Below are 25,481 nucleotides of genomic sequence, written 5' to 3'. Positions count from 1 at the left end.
TGGTGCGGACACCGCCAGCAAGACCCAGTTAACTGCCCAGTTGGCTCAGTGCTGGAGTTCCTGCAAAGCCGGTTGTCTGCAGGGTTATCCCACTCCACCTTGAAGGTCTACGTGGCGGCCATTGCGGCCTACCACGCCCCTCTTGGTGGTCTTTCCGTGGGAAAGGACCCTCTCATTACACGTTTCCTCCGCGGTGCTTTGAGGCTCAGGCCTCCTGTACGACCTCGTGTCCCCTCTTGGGACCTGTCTGTGGTGTTAGAGGCTCTCTGCAGGCCTCCCTTCGAGCCTGTTGAGGAAATCTCGGACAGATTCCTTACTTTAAAAACTGTCCTTCTCTTAGCTCTTTCCTCCCTTAAGAGAATTGGGGATCTTCAGGCCCTCTCTGTGGCCCCTTCTTTCCTGGACTTCGCGCCAGGCCTTTCTAAAGCTTTCCTGTTTCCAAAAGCGGGTTATGTCCCTAAGGTCCCCACCTCGACACCACGGCCTGTCGTACTCCAGGCCTTTTGTCCTCCCCCTTTCGGGATGCTGACCAGCAGAAGCTTAATTGTATGTGTCCAGTGCGAGCGCTGGATGCATACGTCCACAGGGCTGCCAGGTGGAGAAAGTCAGACCAGTTATTTGTCTGTTATGGCCCCCCAAAAAGGGGCCTCCCTGCTTCTAAGCAAACTTTAAGTCGCTGGGTAGTGGACGCTATCCTTTCTGCTTATGAGGCTTCTGACCTCCCTCCTCCTTTAGGGGTCAGAGCCCATTCTACCCGGAGCATGGCTGCCTCCAAAGCTTTTCTTGCTGGGGTTCCCATGCAAGATATTTGCAACGCTGCGGGATGGTCCTCACCTTTGACCTTTGTTAGGTTTTATGAATTGGACCTGCGGGTCTCGCCTGGTACCTCTGTCCTTTGTCCTAGCACATCCTAGGCAGGGACTAGGGGTCTGGCGGCGTGGGCATCTCGTTCCCAAAGCGTTTCGACGCGGCTCGAGTTCCTGAAGGGGAACGTCTAAGGTTACGTATGTAACCCTGGTTCCCCGAAGGGAACGAGACGCCGCGTCTCGTAGCCATCCTCCTGCGTCCCTGCGAGCGCTGCTTCTCTCCTGGAAGCTGACGCTCGTTCTGGCGCACGTGCTTTTATGCTTCCTGGTCAGTGACGTCACCCGCCTGTGACGTTTCGTTCTTCCATTGGTTTGATTGCACACGTGATTCAGAGCGCGGTCACGCTGAAGGCGTTCCCAAAGCGTTTCGACGCGGCGTCTCGTTCCCTTCGGGGAACCAGGTTACATACGTAACCTTAGACGGTTTTAAGCAAAATGCACTTAATTTAGTTTTTTTTCCCCTGAAAAAGAAGACTAAATAGCTTATGTCATCTGGTAAATGCATCTTGATTTAAGAATTTTACGATATTTTGACTAGAAACAAGACAAAAATACTAAGATAAGCCTTTTTTGCAGTGTAGGTATATAAAACATCTTTTTGGCTTCAATAAATAAATAAAGTAAAAATGTAAAAAGCAAGATATGTTGCAAAAAAAAATTGTTTGTTGTGTTATTTACATGCATTGAGGTTCTTTTTGCAATTAAATACAGCTCATTTGCAGTATTTTTTTCCCACTGAAAGCATGCAAAGCCATTGCAAGTGTTTAGTGAACACACCCCAAAGTGTCGACAAGAGCAACTTTTGGTGACAGAAACATGTTGTTGCACAGAGAACACAAACTGCTGATGCTAGTGCATCTTTTGTGTTTATGTATTCGGTGGCGCATCTACGAGTGCAAACAAACTGCATTTCCTCTGGTTCATAGAGATGAGGCACTGCTTTATAAGACAATAACGGCTTGTGGTGGAGCGTCTCTCTGACTCCAGGCTATACTTTTGCCTTAAAACGGCGTAAATTGCATTACACCAGGTGTTTGAGCACAAATAGACATTTTCATTGGCCGAGCTTGACTGCTGGGCCTAAACAAGCAGAACAAAAAAGACTGAAGTAAATTATCGGTTCCAGAGCAGGTTCCAGACATGTGTTGAGTGCACCTAATTCCGCAATGTGCTTACGTACACAATTCTGTGGCGGGAGACTCCAGCAACCTGAGCCAGCTGTAATCCTGCAGAGAATATAGCCAACCCCTGGATCGCTAACAAACACACACAGGAGGATGCTGTTTGCTTTGGATCATCTGAAACAGCAGTACGAGAACCACCAGAGTGACATATAACTTCGCCATACTGCGGAAGAATATCACAACCAGGAGAGGTCAATGAAACCCAGAACCTGAGGTGGGCGTCATGCTATTTTCCACTGGTGCACATGAATATGAAGTACTGTATTACTGCGCTAGCAGCACAATTACTGCGAGAAGCTCGCCTCGGACTCAAATTATTGCCTTTAAGCCGATTCTTGGAACATGTTTCTTGTTTCCAGTTCAGAGAGAGATCTCTGTGACAGAAATAGTATAGAGCAGGTCAACTCTTGTCCAGGGAAATCTGATGAATGTTTCTTCTGTAGCACAAAACGGCAATAAATAGCAGAACTCGTACATTTTTCTGAGCGCTCTTTGCTTGTGCAACACTCGCCGATGATGTTAGGGTGTTCTGGGTGGTTTCTAGATGGTTTCTAAATCTTCATGACATGTTGTGTTTAAGGAAAACCCTCCAGTTAAGAAAACCATCAGTGTAATGTGGATAAGAGGTTTTAAGGGATGCTCACATTTACCATTGCACCACCAAATTTCATGAGCAAAATTCAGGCATTTTAGTGGCAACTGGAACAATGAAGAGTTTCACTTCGGACTTACCTGTGCAAAGAAATTTCACTATGCAAATTAAATTTGGGATTCAAGTTTGGTGAACTTTGACACACCAATCCACTTGTTAAGAGTCTCATTCGACTGTGTACAGGTCCAAATGCTCAGATGCTAAAGCAGACAACAGACTGTGCTAATATATGCCCAGTGTGTGCTGTAATACTACAAAAAAAATTATGATCTCAATCTTACAGTTAAGTTATTATTATCTTTTATGATTATTAACATATTGGTGAAAGAGTGAACGTATTTGCAGTTTCATTGTCTATCAATGTTTTAATTGAAATGCATTCTTTCCATTTTCTTTTTTAAAAGATTGATGGATAATGAAATGGCAAAAATCACTCTTTGTTTAAAAAATGTTTTCATTTACATGCATAACAAACAGAGGTTTGTTTGTTTACATGCATTCTTCCATTTTTTGTTTTGTTTTGTTTTTAAAGATTGATGGACAATGAAATGACAAAAACGTTCACTCTTTCACCAAAAAAAGTAAAAAATAAGTTTTTATTTACATGCATTCTTCAGTTTTTTTAAATAGAGATTTGTTTATTTTGATTTTTTTATGTATAAATCATTAAATCATCACTTATTGAGGACTGATTTGTTTTAATCCATGTTTAACTCAAGTTTAATTCGCTATTTATTCTTGCTTCATTCATATCGTCCCATCCAGTTGCACTTTCTTTCACTGCCAAAGTTTTGCTGAGCAACAGTAACTGTTTTTTTTTTTACAATTTTCATTTCATTATTTGCCAATTTTTAGTTAATTATTTGTAACTTTTATTTACATGCATTCTTCCATTTTTTAAGACTGATGGACAATGAAATGGTAAAAATGTTCACTCTTTCACCAATTTAAAAAAAAGTTTAAAAATGTTTTTATTTACAGGCATTTTTCTATATATATATATATTTTTTATTAAATAGAGGTTTATTCATTCAGATTTTTTTTAAAAAATATAAATCATTAAATTATCACTTATTAAGGATTAATTTGTTTTTATTCATGGTAATTTGTTATTTATTCTTGTTTCATTCATACTGTCCAGTCCAGTTGCACTTTCTTTTCTTTTCTTCCAAAGTTTCGCTAAGCAACAGTAACTGTAACCACACCTTATTTCCCATTATTATTCTCATTTCATTATTTGCCAATTTGTATTTAATATTTATATTTACATTGCTTTACATTGTAATATTTATATTTACATTAACTGACATTAATTTTTCAGATTTTTAATTAAATATAAGTTTGTTTATTCTGATTGTTTAAAATGTATGTATAATTAAATAATCACTTATTGAGGATTGATTTGTTTTAATTTGTTTAATTTGTTATTTCATAATTCGTAATTTTCGTAACTTTCTTTCGCTTTCAAAGTTTCACAGAGCAACAATAACTGACCACACCTTATTTCTATGATTTTTTATCTTCATTTTATTACTTGCCAATTTTTATTTAATTCCTTTTAAACTTTTTGTTCACATGCATTATTTGTTTGCATGCAAAATTATTGCAACTGTTGCACTTTGAAAAGTAAATGTAACCACAATTTTTTCCACCATTCTTTGAAAAAAGTATTTTATTGTTATTATTTTTTTTTTGCTTACAAGCATTTTGATTGCAGTATTTTTTTAAATTAACAATATAAATCTTTTTGTCTCCAATAATATGCAGGTTCTTTCACTGAGATTCACTTGCTGAGCAGAAGTAAACGTGACCACACCTTTTTGATATTTCACCACCCACCAACCTTTAAAAATGTTTTTTTTTTTAATATATAGTGTTTGCAGTATGTTTTTATTAACAGTTTTGTCTCTAAAGATGCAGGACCTTTAGTGAAATTGCATGCAAAATTGTTGCAACAGCCTTCCTTAGATAAATAACTAAATAAATAAACAAATAACATTTAATTTTAAAAGAAACAAACAGCACGTTCGCCGAATCATGTTTGTCGCAAACAGTTCAAGACAAGTTGCATACTGAGGTCTAACACTTAGGGTATGAGCAGCAATAACAGTGAGCTTGTAAGCATGAGGTAACGTCTCTTCTCTTACCTTTTCTGTCAGTGTTGCTGGCCACTGTGGAGGGAGAGAGGCCCTTAGGCGGCTCCTTGTTGGTATTTTCCCTGGTGACCAGGGAACTCTTGTGTTTGAGGCATTTCGGGGCATCCAAGGATTTCAGCTTCTTGGCGTGTTTGGTGCCTTTGTAGTGGGCCAATGCCTGGCTCTAGGAAACACAAAACGGGCCAACCCGTGGAGAGGGCCAGCCCGGACCAGGTGTTAGCAACATCAGACAGGGGCAAAGGAGCTCTGAGCCATGAGCAAACAAGCTGCTGGAAGCAGCGCTGCAATGTGGCACGCTCACATTTTGTCGACATCAAACCACCCATCTGTGTGGGTGAAGGTGACACGGCGCCCATCTTCAATGCAACCCAGTAAAATGGGGCACTAAGTGTGAGAAAGGCTGCGTGCTTGTGAATCTTACATTGTTCGGCGTCTCAGTGCTTCACCTGTGTGTGTCGGCTGTCTGGATCTGCTTCAAAAGCTAATGAGCTGCCTACATATGCAGCATTTAAGGCACCGTAGGCGTGCAACATAAAGAAAAGGACAGCTTTCCAGTTTTTCTATGTGAAAAAATACCAGTATGTGAAGCTAAAAATGGTTTGATAATTTGAAGAAAGACATTTAAAATGAAAGTTAACAAAGATGTATTCAATATAAGCTCAATTATTCTGCTTGGCAAACATCATTTAAGAAAAGAGTGTGAGTGGGTTTAGAAAAAAGTATAAAAATATTTTTGCAAAACATAAATTTTATATTTGTTAAAAATATTTCTAAAATATAATATTTATATTTTTACATATAAAATAATTGAATAAAAATAAAATTATATTATATAGAATTCTTAAAATAATATTCAATTATTAATTATTAATTATCAATCCCAACACAAAGTACCAATACACAACTTAATATTCATTAATTTACTAACGCTACATAAATGATAACTTTAATAAAAGCCCAGCAACTTAGAAAAATAAATAAATAAACTTAAAAAATAATACATAAAAAAGTAACAAATAAATACAAAAATACAATTAATTAATAATAAAAACTAAATATAAAATAAACATAAATTATAACATATTATTTATATTTTTTATTGTTTATAAATATATATATATATATATAAAAACATGAGTAGACACATAAATAAATATAAATGAATAAAATTAACCAATACAACCAATAAATACAAAAGATACAAGGATTATATTTATATTTATTTTAATTTAACAATTCAATTTAGAAATATTAACAATAAATTAATTCTAAAAATTATTATTTATTAGTGGCAATTTTTGCATTACTCTTCATATATATATATAATCTTGTAAAAATAAAATATATACAATTTAGGATAAATATGTTCTAAGATATTCTAAAATTAAATTTGAAATTATTTAAATATGCAAAATACTTTAATATTTAATACAATTTATATATATTGTATATACAAAGAATTGTTAAATTAATACTAAATTATTCATCTTTAAATACTGTACACTTTTTATTGAATTAACTTTATTTTTCAATGGTTTGCTCATCAATCCCAACACAGGATACCAACAAACTACATAAAATTCATTAATTAAAATCATTAATTAGAAAGTTTACAATAGTTTGTGACACTAAATATGTCTGTTTTAACTCAAGGCTTTCATTCGCAGTATTTTAAGCCAGCGTTGCATATATTCTTCACAGAGAAGGCAATCCCACAATGCATTGTGAATAAATTCAATACCAGCTTCTTCATTTAATGCCTATTTAATATTTTCATTTGCCAATATTATATTAATGTCTGCTATAAATAAATAAATATTGATTTCCAGTGATTAATTTTGTGATTTAGCATGCTTTAATTGCATCAGTCAAACAGCACAGACTTCTGTGAATAAGGTGCAACCTATAATGAGCTTAATTTACATATAAAGGAGACGGAAAGAATGACAATGACTTCAATTAAACATTCACGGCGTTAATTCGGCGCATTTAGTGCCCGCTTAAACTAGAATGATTAACTAATCAGCATATCATGTAATTAATTTGACTATCAATTTCAGCCGATTGACAGCGCTGCTTCGGATTTATTCATTACTAAGGATTATATAATTAAATAATTGACTTTTTCACCTAATATTAATGTATCCCATGCTTATTTACGTATTAAATGTAGCATAATCAAGTCTCCTCACTTGAATCGCTTGATTAAGGTGGTTTGGATGTTCCCTTAGCAGACAGCGAGCAGCTCACTAGCTTTTAGGCTGGTCTCTTTGAGTAATGGTGTGGAATAAAGAGTCTGACAGAGAAGAAAAGAATGGCCTCTCCCAGTCGTCCGTGTGTGAGGTTATTATCCCGTATGACACAGACCCATACATAAAACTTCCAGCTCATCGTGGCTGACTTGGTGGGAAACAAATCTTTTAATATCCGCGGGCACAATGTAGGTAGCTTCAAATGCTCTGTGCCATTTGCTTTCACCTTCAAACGAGATTTATTACGGCTCACTCGGACCGGCCATTCGCAACGTCTTTCAATTGCCCTTGTTTACCTCAGCGCTAACTCCTGGACGCCTGTCTGACATTGCTAGCAGCGGGAAGGATACTATCAAGAGACGGCCAAACGCTTCTTTGAATAAATAAGGCAGTCGTCGACCTCACTGGTGCAAAAACAAGGTTGCAGTGTGATGCTAGGGTCCAGAACTAACTAATTGACTAACAAACTAACTAAATAAAAAAGCTACATTAATGATATTACATCAATAAATTATACTAAATTATAATTTAATAAAAGTCCAGAATTCATTTTTTTGCCAGCAACGTAGAAAAATAAATAAACAATACATTAAAAAAATACATTAAAAAATAAAAAAAAAACATACATAATAAATATGAAATAAACATAAAGCTATAATAATTCATAAAAACTGTAAATTATAATTAAAATATATATATATATGTAAATAAACATAATTACATAATAAACATAAATAATTACAATTAAATAAACATAAACTGGTAAATAAATATAAAAAGTTGCAAATTATATTTATATTTAATTTTATAATATAAAAGTTATGCATAATTATAAAAATGATATATTCATTATAGATTTATTTAATTATTTTCCAATAGCAAGTAAGAAAATTAAATGAATTACTTCATAAATAATTAGAAATAAACATTATTAATAAGCATTATATTTATAAATAACTTAATGATTATATCTATAAATATTATAAATTATGCATAATTATAAAATGTATATATATTTATTACATAAAACTGTATTTTGCATTATTTTACAATGGCAAGTTAGTCAAAATAAATGTATAAATTAATTAAATAAAATAATAAATATGCACTAATAAACAAATATAAAAAGTTACAGTAACTGTCTTTAATGTAATAATTAAATAAAAAAATATTGAAAATTATCCATAATTCTAAAAATTATTATATATATTTATTACTGTCAATAAAACAGTATTTTGCAGTGTTTTCCAGTAGCAAGTAAGTTAGAAAAATATATATATAATAAATATAAATAAACCAAATAAAGTTACAATCATTATATTCATATATAATATAATGATTACACATGTAAATTTTTACAATTATGCATAACTATATATGCTGGCCATAAAACTGTATTTTGCATTATTCTCCAATGGTAAGGTAAGGTCCAAATATATATATATATATATTAAATAATAAATATACAATGATAAATAAATATTAAAAATATTATATAATTATATTTACTTTAATAATCACATTTAGATAAATATGCATAATTATCAAAATGATTATATATTTATTACTGGAATAAAATGGTATTTTGCAGTATTTTCCAATGGTGAGTAAGTTAGAAAAATATATATATAATAAATATAAATAAACCAAATAAAGTTACAATCATTATGATTACATTTACAAATATCATAAATTATGCATAATTATAAAATTTTAATTTATTTATTGCTGGCCATAAAACTGCATTTTGCATTATTGTACAAAGGTGAGTAAGTTAGTCAAAATAAATATATAAATAAATAAAATTAAATAATATACAATGATAAAACATTTTTAAAAAGTTACAATAGTTATATTTATTTAATTATTAAATTCAGAAATATTAAAAATTATGCATAATTATACAAATTATTAAATATTTATTGCTGGCAATAAAATGGTATTTTGCATATTTAAGTTAGAAAAAATAAATTGAATTAAATAGTACATAAAGAATTATAAATAAACATAAGATACAATAATTAATGATTACATGTAGGAATATGATAAATTATGCATAATTATAAAAAGTATATTTATTTATTGCCAGCCATAAAACTTAATTTTGCATTATTTTAAATGGTGAGTAAATAAATAAATAAAAATATATCAAAGTTACAATAATGATAAAGAATTATGTTTATATTTATTTTAATACTTAAATGTACATTTTTTATGAATTACAAATTCTTGTAAATACTTATAAACTTACAAATATTCTAAACTAAAAATAATCTACATTACAAATACTAAGCAATTATGACTATAACTGGCCATAAAACGGTTTTTAGCATTATTTTCTCCTAGCATACTGATGAGGACACTTCATGTCCCATAGCATTATTTATGAGCTATAAATATCTCTTGGTAAAAATGCTGTTTGCCTGCCAAAGCTGATTTTTTTAAGTTCAGACCACACTTTCATATTCACATTCCTCTCACAACTCATTTCTTTACAATAGCAGCCTGCTTGCCAGAAAGGTAATATTGTAAAGACATTAAAGGCAGATATACCTTTATGAAAAGCAATAAGACGTCATCACGGATCAGACTCCCTTTGATATATTGTATTTGTACAAATAGCAGCGCGGGATACGGACCATCATCATATAGATTTATATCACGGGGGGTTTGTAAGTAACACATCATTTGAGCGGGATGATGTTATGAAAATGGCTTTAACACCAAGATAAATGGGATGTTTCCCGACACCTTCCAGCTATTCGTTCCGTCGGCCAATCACAGAGGAGAATGCAGTGACACAGATAAATGTCATGTGCAATCTGAGCCGCAATCAACCATTCATTAAACGCACGACACGGAAGAACTGCCACTGTGACGGCCGTGACGAGGAGGAAGTCGCTCCTGCCCCGTGAGCCTTTAACTAAGATGGGCACCTGCAATGGGACGCTGTTAAATGACGCTATCAATCAATCACGGCGAAAGCAAATTAGAGCTGCATTCTCTGTGTTTGGCAGGCAAAGAGCAAAGCACTTCAAGAACTAACCAGGTTTTCTCTCCCCTGCCATTATATACTGTATTTATAATTCATGCGCCCAGAAGAATCCATAACCAAGTGGCTCATATTTATGCGAGTAACAAACACACAGATGCTAGAGCCTAAATGTTTGCATATAAGTTAGAAGTAAATAATACAAAAAGGTAAAAATAAAAAGAACCAAATGTATCTAAATCTAAATCTAAATTAATATGATAAATGATAAATGTTTGTACAATTAAAAAAAAAAAACTTTTTGGCAGTCATTAAAAAAATTACACACATACATATATATATATATATACACACACACACACACACACACACACATATATATATATATATATTTCAAATGAAAAAAAATAAAAAGAATGCTAAATAATAAATAAATAAAAATATAAAATAAATATAAACTGTCAATAAGTTAGGAAACAAAATGTAAATTAAATGAATAACATTAAATAATAAATAAATAAAAATAAAAGGTACAGTAATTCTAAACAATAAATATAATATAAATTAATATTATGAATAATTGTGAAAACAAGACCAGCATGTGAGTAATGTGAGTGAAAAAGACACATGTTAAACTAACTTTCTGTCAGTAAGTAAGTAAGTAAATAAATGAATAAATAAATAAATACTTCTAAATAATAAATATAATATGCATATAACATAAATTAATATTATGAATAATTGTTAAATGAAACAAAAAACAAAAAACAAGACACACATGGAAGACACAAAAAAGAACACACATGGAACTTTTTGTCAGTAAGTTAGAAAAAAAAATAATAAAAATAAATAAATTAATAAAAATATAAAAATATTAAATAAAAAATGGTACAGTAATGCTTAATAATAAATAGAATATATAAATTAATTTTAAGAAAAATTGTTAAACAAAAATAAAAACTAAACTAAACTAAAATAAAAAATACAAGACTGGCATGTGAGTAAAAAGACACATAAATTAACTTTTTGTCAGTAAGTTAGAAAAAAATGTAAATAAAATAAATAACATTAAATAATAAATAAATAAATAAAAATCTAAAATAAAAGGTACAGTAATTCTAAACAATATTATGAATAATTGTTAAACAAACAAACAAACAAAAAAATGGCATGTGAGTAATGAGTAAAAAAGAAACATGTTAAACTAACTTCTTGTCAGTAAGTTAGAAAAAAAAAAGTAAAAATAAAATAAAAAACAAAAAGACTCTCCCAGTGTTTATATACAGGTGCATCTCAATAAATTTAAGTAATTCAACTCAAATTGTGAAACTCGTGTATTAAATAAATTCAATCACACAGACTGAAGTAGTTTAAGTCTTTGGTTCTTTTAATTGTGATGATTTTGGCTCACATTTAACAATGCCAGCAAACTCACCAGACCTGAACCCCATAGAGAATCTATGGGGTATTGTCAAGAGCAAAATGAGAAACAAGAGACCAAAAAAGGCCACTGTCAAAGAAACCTGGGCTTCCATACCACCTCAGCAGTGCCACAGACTGATCACCTCATGCCACGCCGAATTGAGGCAGTAATTAAAGCAAAAGGAGCCCCTACCAAGTATTGAGTACATATACGGTGAATAAACATACTTTCCAAAAGGCCAACAATTCACTAAAAGTGTTTTTTATTGGTCTTATGAAGTATTCTAATTTGTTGAGATAGTGAATTGGTGGGTTTTTGTTAAATGTGAGGCAAAATCATCATTATTAAAAGAACCAAAGACTTAAACTACTTCAGAATTACTGAAATAAATGAACTTTTCCATGACATTCTAATTTATTGAGATGCACCTGTAATTCTCACTCAAAGTTTTAAAAAAGTTACTGTTCTGTTCTTGTGTGTTCTTTATTCATTTTCAATCAACTAATTATCTCTTTAATTTTTCACTGCTCTGGTGCTACTTTTATAACACTCGGAATGAGAATTATAGAAACACTGGGAGTGTTAATTAAACACTGGGTGTTTTACTGTGAAGGTACAATAATTATAAATAAAAGTATTATAAATAATATAAATTATAATTATATAAAATAGTAGGCATTTAACGCATGACAAAGAAGAGATGCCACTGTGATGGCCAAGCCTTTAACTAAGATGGGCACCAGCAATGGAGCGGTTAAATGAGGCTATCAATCAATCACAGCAAAAGCGAATTAGAGCCACATTCTTTGTGTTTGGCAGGCAAAAAGCAAAGCATTTCAAGAACTAACTAGGTTTTCTCTCCCCCACCATTATAGAAGGTATTTATAATTCATACGCCCAGAAGAATCCATAACCAAGTGTCTCATATTCAAATGGACTGGTGGCAATATATGAAAACCAAATGTCATTTTCAGAAGTCGCCTGGAACGCCCGGCTGGACTCTGTAACTCTCCAGAAGCCATTTAATTTTTGAAAATGTGCCGCATAAAGGCTTCCCGGGCTCAGATTGGAGCTGATTGGAAGCTGGAGCACAAACGACCAATGATAATGAGCTTCTGCTGAGCATATGGCGTGATTTGAATGTATAATCTCTCTCAGACGCTCTCTATGATTGGCTGCTGGAGAGCTACAGGGCCTGTGATTGGTCAATAGCAGCCCCGCCCACTCATCCTGTCAAACGGTCCTGACGGACGCGCATAATGTTCTGTGATTACTGTTCGATAGGCCTTGGTTCTGCGGATATTACAGCTTAATATCTGACAGTGACAGAGTAAATGACCACCTAATAGAACGGATATGGGCAGTGCTGTTTTTAAATAATCCTATTTGGATTAAATACCTCGGATGAAAGCGTGGCACACAGGAAGAAGTTCTCTTGAATGGAAAATGACTAGGATAAAATTGTCCTCTAGGCCATTTCAAAGACATCTTCAGTGAATCAGATGCGTCAGTGGATGATCTAATGTCTGAATCTAATATATGGCTGGACGTATGACCATATATAATGTATGACAGTAAAAATAGATCAAATATATGGGCAGTGTGTTGACAGTTTGGATCTTTACTGAATGTAGGGCTGGGTAAAGATATTGATTCCTGAAACGAATGACTTTGGTTCTTTACAATGAATCAAAAACATACAGTGTGACCTGATTCCTTAAGTGAATGACTCTTAGGAATCAGATTGTCAAAACAAATGACTCTAACTCTTGGTTGACTCTTGGTTCTTTTTAGTGAATCAGACACATACAATGCAACCAACACTGTCCAATTCATAAAACAAATGACTCTTATGAACTGGTTTGTTTAAGTGAATCAAAAACACATAATGCAACCAGCATTGTCCAGTTCATGAAACAAATGACTCTTATGAACTGGTTCTTTTTAGTGAACCAGACACATACATTGTGACCAATGTAAACCAAATCGCAAACAAATGACTCTTATGAACTGGTTCGTTTAAGTGAATCAAACACATATAATTCAACCAATGTAAACCAAATCACAAACAAATAACTCTTATGAATCGGTTCTTTTTAGTGAATCAAACACATATAATGCAACCAGAATTGTCCAGTTCATGAAACAAATGACTCTTATGAACTGGTTCTTTTTAGTGAACCAGACACATACACTGTGACCAATGTAAACCAAATCGCAAACAAATGACTCTTATGAACTGGTTCGTTTAAGTGAATCAAACACATATAATTCAACCAATCTAAACCAAATCTCAAACAAATTACTCTTATAAACTGGTTCTTTTTAGTGAATCAAACACATACAATGCAACCAACATTGTCCAATTCACAAAACAAATGACTCTTATGAACTGGTTCTTTTTAGTGAATCAAACACATACAATACAACCAACACTGTCCAATTCACGAGACAAATGACTCTTATGAACTGGTTCTTTTTAGTGAACCAGACACATACATTGTGACCAATGTAAACCAAATCGCAAACAAATGACACTTATGAACTGGTTCTTTTTAGTAAATCAAACCTATACAATGCAACCAACACTGTCAAATTCATGAAATAAACAACTCTTATTACTGGTTCTTTTTAGTGACTCAAACACATACAGCAAAACCAATCTTACCCAAATCATAAACAAACGACTTGAATCAAATTGTTCTTTTTAGTGAATTTAAAACATATGCAGATTCTCAAAACAAATGACTCTTATAATTTGGTTATTTTCGTGAATCAAATACAGGTGGACCAGAAAAGTATGATTTGCAAATGAATCTTATAAATGCTTCTTTTCAGTGAATTAAAAACACCCAGTGTGACCAATGTAGTCAGATTCTCAAAAAGAAAAAAAGACTTTTCTAATTTGGTTCTAATTAGTGAATCAAACACATTATGACATGACCAATGTAGTATGATTGACGAAACAGATGAACTCTTATGAACCTGTTCTTTTTAGTGAACCAAACACATACAGTGTGACCAATGCATGCGTTTGATTAATGAATCTGTTTTTTTTAATTAACCAAAAACATAGCGTAACCAATGTAGTCAGATTCTCAAAACAAATGACTCTTATAATTTGGTTATTTTTTTAGCGAATCAAATACAGCATGATCTATGAAGAATGATTCACAAATGCCTATTATGAACTGCTTCTTTTTAGCGAATTAAAAACATATAGTGCAACCAATGTAGACAGATACTCAGAACAAATGACTCTTTTAGAATTTGGTTCGTATTACTGAATCAGACACATTGGGACCAATGTTGTACGAATGATGAAACAGATGACTCTTATGAATTGGTTCTTTTTTCACAGTATGTTTCACAAATGACTCTAATGAACATGGTTCTTTTTCTTAATTAATAACACACAGCATGACCAATGCAGTCAATTCTCAAAACAGATGACTGTTATGAATCAGTTCTTTTTACTGAATCAAACACATTCCCGAACAATGCAGTCCAACTCTCGAAACAAATGACTCTTACAAAGTGATTCTTTATAGTGAATCAAATATATACAGCACGACCAGTGCAATCCAATTCACAAAACCAATTAATCTTATGATTCAGATCTTTTTAGTGAATCAAACACATACGGTGCTTGACCACTGTAGTACAACTCCTAAAACAAATGACTCTTATGTACAGATTCTTTTCAGCTGTCAAAAACCTACAGTGTGACCAGTGTAGTTCGATTCACAAAAAAATGACTCTTACAAACCGGTTCTTTATAGTAGTCAAAAACATAGTGCGACTAGTGTTGTTTGATTCACAAAGAAATGACTCTAATGAGCAGGTTCTTTTTAGTGAATCACATGAAACCACATCCAATATAGATGATTCTCAAAACAAATGATTCTTATGCAGAAAAGAAAGGTTAATGGTTTGAATCAATCCAAAACACCGTACTGTACAATTTACAGGATTAGCAGTGAGAGAAAATGCATTTCTCGTAAGCAAAATGCACTTTATAAGTGCACCAAAAAGAATCAGAATCATATTGAGCATTTGCCCTACTTTTTTATTTATCATGCATCATGCTCAGTGAGTAAATAATGCCAGAAGTTTTGTTTTTGAAAATTGCATTAGGTTTCATAAACCAATGCAATGCAGATGCAACTGATAGTCTTACTAAAAATCAAAGTAATGTATCAATGCTTCATTATGTTACCTTGACTGCATTGGATAATTACATTTGACTTTTCCACGTCAGATTCAGACGGGAATATCAGGGTCACGGTGAAGAAAACTCACCTGCGAGTTAAACCTCAGCTGGCACACGCCGCACGAGACAGCTTTCCTTTTAGAGGAGGCCGAAGCGCCGAACGTGTGATGCAAAACAGCTTTCTGAACCGGGTCCATCTGAGGAGAGGAGAGAACGGAAAAGCAGTTTTATTAGCCTCATTCACCCCAGCGGAGCGCTGAATGTCAACTCTTTTACCCATCGGACGGCGTGATAAAAACGTCGCCCCCGGCGGCTTCACCAGAAACACGACTTGTGGTTAGGGAGTGAACGCGCAGTCTGGAACACGTTAAAGGCCAACGATTTTCACACACACGCTCTTCAATCAACGCAGCGGGCAAAGAGGAGGGGAAAACAAACTCCACGGAGGATTTCATGGGAACCCAAATCAAAATTATACACTCAGAAAGGTCTGCTGAAATTACAACAGCTGTGTTGTTATGCATCTCGCATGAGCGACAGATCAGCATTGGGAAGATGGAGTAGATTAAAAGTTACTTGTTCATATGACAACAGTTAGTTAAACATGCACATTCAGAGTTTTGCCAATGACTCATGAATCATTGCATTTATTTTAGTGAATCAAACATATATAGTGCAAACAATGTATTTCAAATCATGAAATGATTTACTCTTATGAACAAGTTCTTTTAAGTGAATCAACCACATGCAGTAGAGTATAAAAAAGAACAGTGTTGTTTGATTCCTAAAACAAATTACTATTATGGGTCAATTCTTTATACTGAATCAAAAACATACAGTATACCTAATGATTCTTTTTAAGGAAATCAAACATATCAAAATTAAATTAAACAACACAAAATTGATGACTCCTGATTCATTGTCCTGAATCATCATTTTAGTGAATCAAACGTACAAAGTGCAAACAATGCGGTCCAAATCATGAAGTTCTTTTCAGTAAATAATACACATACAGTACAGTAAAGAAAGACCACTGTAGTTTGATTCCTAAAACAAATGACTGTTATAAGTGGGTTCTTTGTAGCAAATCAAAAATATACAATGCAGCCTAATGATTCTTTTTAAGAAAATCAAAGCAATTCAGTGCAAACAATGTAGTCTGATTCACAAAACTGATGACTCATGAATCGTTGTTATTTTAGTGAATCAGTCATACACAATGCAGTCTGAATAATGAATTGTTTGACTTTTATGAACAGCTTCTTCTTAGTGAATCAAACACATACAGTATAGAAAGATCAATGTTGTTTGGTTGAGTCAATTCTTTATAGTGAATCAAAAACATACAGTGCAACTTACTGATTCTTTTTAAGAAAATCATATACAGTGCAACCAATGTAGTCTGATTCACAAAACTGATGACTCATGAATCATTGTTCTTATTTTAGTAAATCAAATATACACAGTTCAAAAAACGAAGTCTGAATCATGAAATGATTGATTCTTTTGGACAAGTTCTTTGTAGTGAATCAAACACATACAGTAGAGCATAAAAAGACCATTGTAGTTTGATTCCTAAAACAAATGACTGTTATGAGTCGGTTCCAATGTAGTCTGATTCACAAAATTGATGACTCTTGAATCATTGTTTTTATTTTAGTGAATCAAACGTACAAAATGCAAACAATGCGGTCCAAATTATGAAATGATTGACTCTAATGAAGTTCTTTTCAGTGAATAAAACACATACAGTACAGTAAAGAAAGACCAATGTAGCTTTAATCTTGAAACAAGCAACTGTAATGAGTTTGCTCTTCATAGCGAATCAAAAACCTAATGATTCTTTTTAAGAAAAACAAACAAATACAGTGCAACCAACACAGTGTGATTCACAAAACTGATGAATCCTGAATCATCATTTTATTTTAGTGAATCAAAAATACTTCTTCAAAACGACTAAAAGAATCGTTGAGAAATCGTACAATTCTCATTCCTAGTATCTCCTCAGTTGTTTATTCATTGATTTATTTTAATCAGAGTCTAATGTCAAACTGAGGCACGATGCAACAGGATATGACATCGCCGCGGTGGTCTTCAGTGTGCTGAGAGCATCTCGTTCTTAGATTAGCTCGTGAAATTACACTGATGCTCTCAGCCACCGCCTGCTGCATTCATTTGTCCATCTATCAGATAAGCGTCCGCCTCCTGCCTTCGTCTCCTCAGACTGATATACGTGCGTCTGGCAGGACGCCTATCGCTCTCTCCTCTGATGTCTGTTGTATGACGGTTCAACAACTTGAACCTGCTGCAGACAGATGTCAGCCCAGCTGTCGGTGTTACACAAGCAGAAAATCACTTTCGATTCACAATCGTCTTCTGCGGCCATCTGTAGATGAGGCTCCTAAATCAATTCCACTTTAAGCCCCGACAAGTGACACGCAGTTTAGAAAGCTGATACGCTCTACTTTATTAGACAACATCAGGCCAATCAGTCGCAGTAAGTTACGGTCTGCTGTCAATTTCGGACGTATCCATGCCATATTGGTACCACATGTACGTGTTTGAAAAGAGTGTGAACACCGTATCTGAAAACGTTACATAATATAATTGCGGCATAACTCTCACGCACGGCTAAAAAGAGGACGAGATGGCACTTAAAAACAGCAGGATGGGTGCAGGTTTTGGAGAACATCCAGCTGGCCAGCGAGGGGCTGCTGGGAAATTGAAGGACTCGGAGGAGGACGTGCAAACAACGCAGGAAGCGAGCGAGAAAAAGAGCAGAGAGAAAAGAAAAAGATAAACCATCTGTGCGCGCCGATGACCTCGCGCTCCAAGCGCACTGCTTCTCATTCAAAGCGTTTACATGCACAATAAAACACTGATAACCATCAAAAAACAACTCATTAGAAAAGCTCAACAACACAAGAATAACTGTAAAAATCTCGCTTACGTGACGTTTTGATATTGCCAGCGTTTTCTAAGATTTTGGTGTCAAAGCAAAAACATGCATGCAATGAATAACAGGGTTTCTGCAGGTTTTATGAAGGTCAAATTCAAGACTTTTTGAGACCAAATAAAGAAAATGAAGGAATAAATTGAATGGAACACAATACGTCAGTACAGTCTCTAAATGTGAACACTTCACAGTTGAAGGAGAAGTCCACTTCCAAAACAAAGATTCACATATAATGCACTCACCCACCTTGTCATCCAAGATGTTCATGTTTTTCTTTCTTCAGTCGTTAAGAAATTATGTTTTTTGAGGAAAACATTTCAGCATTTTTCTCCATATAACTGATATGGTGCCCTGATTTTGAACTTTCAAAACGCAGTTTAAATGCGGCTTCAAACGATCCCAAATGCAGTTGGTAACGATCCCAGCCGAGGAAGAAGGGTCTTATCTAACAAAACGATCAGTTATTTTCATTTTAAAAAATACTATTTAAATACTTTTTAATCTCAAATGCTCGTCTTGCCTTTCTCTCCCTAAACTCTGTGTATTCTGCCTCAAGACAGTTAGGGTAAGTCGAAAACTCTGATCGTATTTTCTCCGTCAACTTTAAAAATCATTTCAAAATCATCCTACATCGCTGCAGAAGTACCGACCCAGTCTTTGCAAAGTGAACATGCAAAGAAGATCAAACACTCTTAACAAAAAAGGTAAAGCAGCAATATAGGACGATTTTGAAGTTGAGGGAGAACATGAGATGGGAGTTTTTCGACATCGCCTAAACTGTCATGAACCAAAACAAAAACAGTCCAGGCAGAGTAAAACAAGACGAGTGTTTGGCATTAAAAAGTATATAAATTGTATTATTTTTAAAAAACAGTTTAAAGCTTTGCTCCCAACCACTTTTAATGCACCTTCTGATCACACTGCTCAATTTAAGGATGTTTGGATATTTTTATTGGAAAGCAAGCAAAAATATTGATTAAGAAACTTTTCATTCTAATGCCATGACTTTATGAGTTTAAAACTTTCTGCTCTGATTTAAGACCTTTTTTATTCTTTACAAATCCTTTCACAAATCATGACACATCATTGTGCCCGAAAAACTATTATGGAAAAACTGGTTATGAATACCTTGCATAAATCATACATAATGAAACCAAGAACATGCATTTAAATCATGATGTAATGGAAGAAGTGAAGGGAAATCGGTTTAAGAGGCTGAGCAAGTTTACAAAAAGGTTACGAAATTATTATTTTATTTTGTATGACATGCATAAATCATGCACAATTGAACCAAGGTGGCACAAGTTTGTGAAAAGATTATGAAGAAACTTACAAAAAATTATATAAAAAGCTTAAATCATGCACAATAAATCCAAGAATGTGCACTGAAGTTGCAATATAACAAAAGTAGTAAAAGGAAAGTTGTTTAAAAAGAGGATTTGCAAATTTTGCAAGTTTGCAAATAAACTTAAAAATGCACAAAAAATGCACAAAAAAACAAAAACATGCATTAAAGTTGCAATATAATGGAAGTAGTAAAAGGAAAGTTGTTTAAAAGGTGAAGCAAGTTTGTAAAGAAACTTTAAAAAAATGAAATAAAATGTGTAAATCATGCACAATAAAACCAAAAATGTGCATTAAAATTGCAATATATTAAAAGTAGTAAAACAAAAGTTGTTTAAAAAGCGGAGCAAGTTTGTGAAAAGATTATGAAGAAACTTACAAAAAATGATATAAAAATCTTACAATTTTAGATGAATACCATCAAAGTTATATTAAAAATGTCTTGGCTCTTCCAAACTTTATAATGGCAGTGAATGGGTGTTGAGATTTTGAAGTCCAATAAAGTGCATCCATCCATCATCAAAGTGCTCCACATGGCTCCGGAAGGTTAATAAACGTCTTCTAAAGTAAAAAAAAAACAGTCTCCTCTTGGCTTATGTATATCGAAATATCTGTCATTTTTCTGTAAAAAACCTCGTTTTGTACTTCTAATTTGTGACCGGTGTATTGTTTTGCTCTCTCCTCTGCACTTCTGCATTCGTCACTTCTCACCGGAGCTTATGCTATGCCTACATCTTACCTCATCCGCTGGAATGCTATTTTTTCGTGAACACGCATATGGCCTTTATTAACCCCCCTGAGCCATGTGGAGTACTTTTTATGATGGATGGGCACACTTTATTTTGCTTCAAAATTTCAACACCCATTCACTGCCATTATAAAGCTCGGAAAACCCAGGGCATTTTTTTTAAAATAACTCCAATTGTATTCATCTGAAAGAAGAAAGTCATATACATCTAGGATAGTTTGAGAATGGGTAAATCATGAGGTAATTTTCATTTTTGGGTGAACTGTCCCTTTAAGGTGCCAAATGTGACAGACATTCAGTTGATGGTTAAATTTCAGTATAGATATTTCCATACGGGAACCTTTTAAGACAAACTACTAATTCAACAGGCATAAAAGCTTTAAGCTTTAAGCTTTAAAACTTCAAGATGTCTCGAGTAAAAAGCACTTGTTGTTTTTCTAAACTGCTTTAAGGACAACTCCACAAATGTCCTCTGACACATTAAGTGCCCTACAGCATTCTGGTGTACATAATTCATGTTCAAATGCCCAAATCTGGATTGTTCCTGAAGGAAGTGAAACCTCAAAAACTCCAGGATGTCAAGATATTCAAAGTCATCTTACATCAGCCTCCCGCTGCCCACTGACAGACACGAGACGAGTCCTGACACGAAGCATCTTAACACAAAGCAAACATGTCAGTGTGCGAGCGTGAACCTCCCATGGTGCACTTCCTCTTCCTCTGTATGAGACTGTCTCCTCTCATTCATGCAAAAACAGTGCTTAACACACATTTGAGCACCGTCCTGCCATGACTGCAGGATTGGAGCTGACAGCTGACGGGACGCCACCTCTGCTGCCCCCAGCGATGGTGGTTCACGTCACCGTGACTGACACGCCTGAGACGGGAATCAATGACGAGACATTTATGGAGTATCATTCATAAACAAGAAACAAACAAGTAGGTGTATAAATCTTTTGTTTAAATGCAAATCGATTTAATGCAATTTCAAATGTTTTTTTTTTTTTTTTTTTTTTTTTTAGAATGTCTTCAAAAAGATTCTTAAAGGGACAGTTCACAGAAAAATTTAATTTTGTCAATTTACTTGCTCTCGTGTTGTTGCAAACCTTTATTTCTTTTGTGGAACATAAAAAAAATGTTTGGTTTTTTTTTCTTTTTTTTCATACAATGAAACTTTTTAACTAGCTCTTTAAGCAATACTATCTAATGAAAAAAATAAATAATAAAGACAAACTTCACTACTGTTCAAAACTTTGCGGTTAGTAAGATTTGTATTATTTTTTAAATTAATTATTACTTAAATGGATCAAAAGGGATAGTAAAAGGCATTTATAATGTTAGAAATGGTTTTAATTTAAATAAATGCTGCTTTTTTGAACTTTCTATTCATCAAAGAATCCTGAAGAAAATGTATTACAGTTTCCATAAAAAAAATATGAACTGTTTTCAATAATGATAATAACCAGAAATGTTTCAAATCTGCATATTAGAATGATTTCTGAAGGATCATGTGACATTGAAGACTGGAGTAATGATGCTAAAAATTCAGTTTTGCATCACAGGAATAAATTACATTTTAAAATATATTACACTGAAAGTTTTAAATTGTAATAATATTTTACAATTTTACAATTTTTACTGTATTTTAATCAAATAAATGTAGCCTTGGTGAGTAGGAGAGACTTTTTTCAAGAACATACATACATTTATGGAGTTTCATACATAAGAAATAAACAAGTAAATCTAGGTGTATAATCTTTTGTTTGAATGCAAATCAATTTTAAATATTTTTTGCAAATTAAGAATGTCTTTAAACAATTAACTTGCCTTTATTTTCTTCTGTGGAATATAAAAGAGATATTTTTAAAAAAAATGTCTTTTTTGTCCATGCAATGAAACTTAACATCTGTTCCACAGAAAAAAAAAAAATCAAAAGGTTTTTTTTTTAACAAGTCCTTTAAGGTTAGTACAATTTTTATTATATTTTTAAATGAATAAATTCTTTTATTCATCATTAAGTGGATCAAAAGGGACAGTAAAAGGCATTTATAATGTTAGAAATGGTTTCAAAGGTTTGAACTTTCTATTCATCAAAGAATACAGAAGAAAATGTATGACAGTTTCCATTAAAAAAATATGAAGCAGATGAATGTTGCATGTTGTATGAACTAGAAATGTTTCAAATCTGCATATTACAATGATTGCTGAAGGAGACTGGAGTATTGATGCTGAAAATTCAGCTTTGCATCACAGAAATAAATTATAATTTACAATATATTACGTTAGAAAACAGCTATTTTAAATTGCAATATTATTTCACAATTTTACTGTTTTTACTGTATTTTTAATCAAATAAATGCAGCCTTAGTGAGCAGAAAAATCTTCTTTCAAAAACATTTAGAAATCTTACAATCCTGTATAGTAAATATATATTAGAATATTAGCATTTACAATTTTAACAAGTGATCAGTTATTCAAAAAGCCCATTTTAAGAATTATAGAGTTCTGTTTGTAATATGTAATGTATGATTCACCGTGTGAACCGCTGAGCTACATGACTCTTCAACCACAAAAAATTAAACAATCTTGTTTGATTTTTACTTTTATGAATGCATCTATTGAACGAGTCTTTCTAAGGGATCCGCCCTGGTGGTAAACAGATCAGGGCAACTCACAAAGTGTTTATTCTGTAGAAACAAAGTGCGAGAGAAAGCATAGACCGAGTTTTGATGACCGAATCCAGCCGCGGCCAACACCAGCCACGCTTACCATTAACTAAAGTGGGATAAATGACCTGTCAGAAGCAATACCAGCTCTTATGTTTTTCCCAATTACACGCCCACGTGTGTGAATCCCAGTCCCTGCGTCTATTGATTTTAACCGTCGAAATTTGCAATTCAGATCGGGATGAGGAGACCAGGCCAGGATGATGAACAGCACGATCTCCTCCGTGTTGATAAACACGTGTAACATTATCCCGCAGTCGGCCGCGGCGTGGAAGCGCGGCGGTGTGAGCCGGAATCATCCGCCCGTGAGATCCAGATAACATCCAAACAAATCTGAGGGAAACATATTAAATATTGAACTGCTTATCTGACTTATTGCACACATAATGATGAGTTATGGCATGTGCCACAGGGCTGTAGCAAAAGAGAATTGAAATTAAATGAGATATATAAATATAAATCACAGCTCTTAAAGTGGAACATTAGGAGAAGCCTTAGAGAATGAAATAATGTCTGGGCGACCAGACGTCACGTTGTTCCCGGGACAGTCCCTTATTCCTAGTACACACAATAACCTTTAATGTTGAAAGAAAAATACAAAGAGATAACTTGCATGCATATTAAAGCATTTTCTCCTTATAGATTATATAAGATAAAAATGAAAAGCAAATTCCTTCTAAACAAAGAATTTATTTATTTTTTTTAATTTTTTTTTTGAATGAAATTAGTACTTTTATTCAGCAAGGATATGTTAACTAGATAAAAGACTTACATTGTTACAAAAGTTTGTTTACAACTAAAAAAAGTATACAACTATTTGAAAATCTGGAACCTGAGGGTGCAAAAAAAAAAAATCAAAATATTGAGAAAAATATTGTTCAAATGTAGTTCTAAGCAATGAAAAAATTGTTTTGATATATTTATGGTAGGAAATTTACAAAATATCTTCATGGAACATGATCTTTACTTAATAAGCTAACGATTTTTGACACATACACTGTATTGTTGGCTACTGCTACCAATATACCCGTGCTACTGATGACTGTTTTTGTGTCCCAGGGTGACATTTAAGATTTATATTTTATTTCAGTTATTAATTTTATTTCAAGTAACATATATATTTAATAGTTAACAACAATAACCTTGTAATATAATTACTAAAATAATATAAATACTAAAACAAGACTGAATCTATTCAATCTGTCCAAATAATTGAGATAATCTGAAACAGGGATGGTTATAATTAAACGATGGCTTATATGTAACAGCAAACAGGTTAAAACTTCACTGCATGACATTTCACACAGATAGAAAACCAAGACCACACACAAACATGCCCAAACAGAGCCTTGTTTTAATTCTGTGATTTGTTACGGTCATTTTGGCTCTCATGATGGCTTTCAGTCCAGGAAACAGACTGACAGCTCCAAAAAGAGATTTAGATGACACACACAAAAAGAAGTTCATCTAGAAAGAATTATTTGTTTAGCTATGCACAAATATAAACTCGCACAAGATTGCACAAGATCGTAAAATAAGATGTTTAGATGACCACATTTTAGACTGAATCAAATTGGATGCAAAAAAAAAGCATTTGTTCTGGATGCTTAAAAGAGATCCGCCAAAAAAAAAAAAAAAAAAAAAAAAATGCAGTACTCGACTAGTCAAACTGTTCAAAATGCAGTAATCTGCAAGCGGACGGGATCTAGCCGCAGTGAAAAGAACAGCCCTGCGGGATAAAGAGTGCAGTCTCTTGAACTGAGAAAAGCACTCGCTGACAGATGGGTACAGAGAGCCGAGGCTGATGGGTAAATGGCCATCGCAGTGGAAGCTGCTATTGAGGTGCTTCAGCACAACCTCTGCCCACACACACACACAAACACAAAGACCTGCCTGAATAGAGCCCGTATCACACACCTGCTGCTCCACCAAACCCTTTCATTACGCAGCAAATGGCCATCTCACCTCT

General features: G+C 33.6%; 1 protein-coding gene across 5 annotated transcripts in view; it reads right to left on the bottom strand.

Annotated features, from left to right (window-relative positions):
• znf385d (zinc finger protein 385D) overlaps nucleotides 1-25,481 on the bottom strand; it is a 238,940-nt gene that overhangs the window by 32,659 nt on the left and 180,800 nt on the right. For 4 of the 5 annotated variants that reach the window (XM_051132064.1, XM_051132063.1, XM_051132060.1 and 1 more), the window contains 2 exons: nucleotides 15,828-15,935; nucleotides 4,850-5,021 (listed from right to left, as the gene is read on the bottom strand). In XM_051132064.1, the coding sequence (XP_050988021.1) occupies nucleotides 4,850-5,021; nucleotides 15,828-15,935 (280 nt within the window). The remainder of the gene's footprint in view (nucleotides 1-4,849; nucleotides 5,022-15,827; nucleotides 15,936-25,481) is intronic. The other variant, XM_051132062.1, reaches the window with a different exon arrangement.

The sequence above is a fragment of the Labeo rohita genome, chromosome 16 (genome assembly GCF_022985175.1).
Source record: "Labeo rohita strain BAU-BD-2019 chromosome 16, IGBB_LRoh.1.0, whole genome shotgun sequence".
Classification (NCBI taxonomy): Eukaryota; Metazoa; Chordata; class Actinopteri; order Cypriniformes; family Cyprinidae; genus Labeo; species Labeo rohita.
The sequence above is the reverse complement of the archived record's forward strand: the minus strand, read 5'-3'. Positions and strand labels throughout refer to the sequence as shown.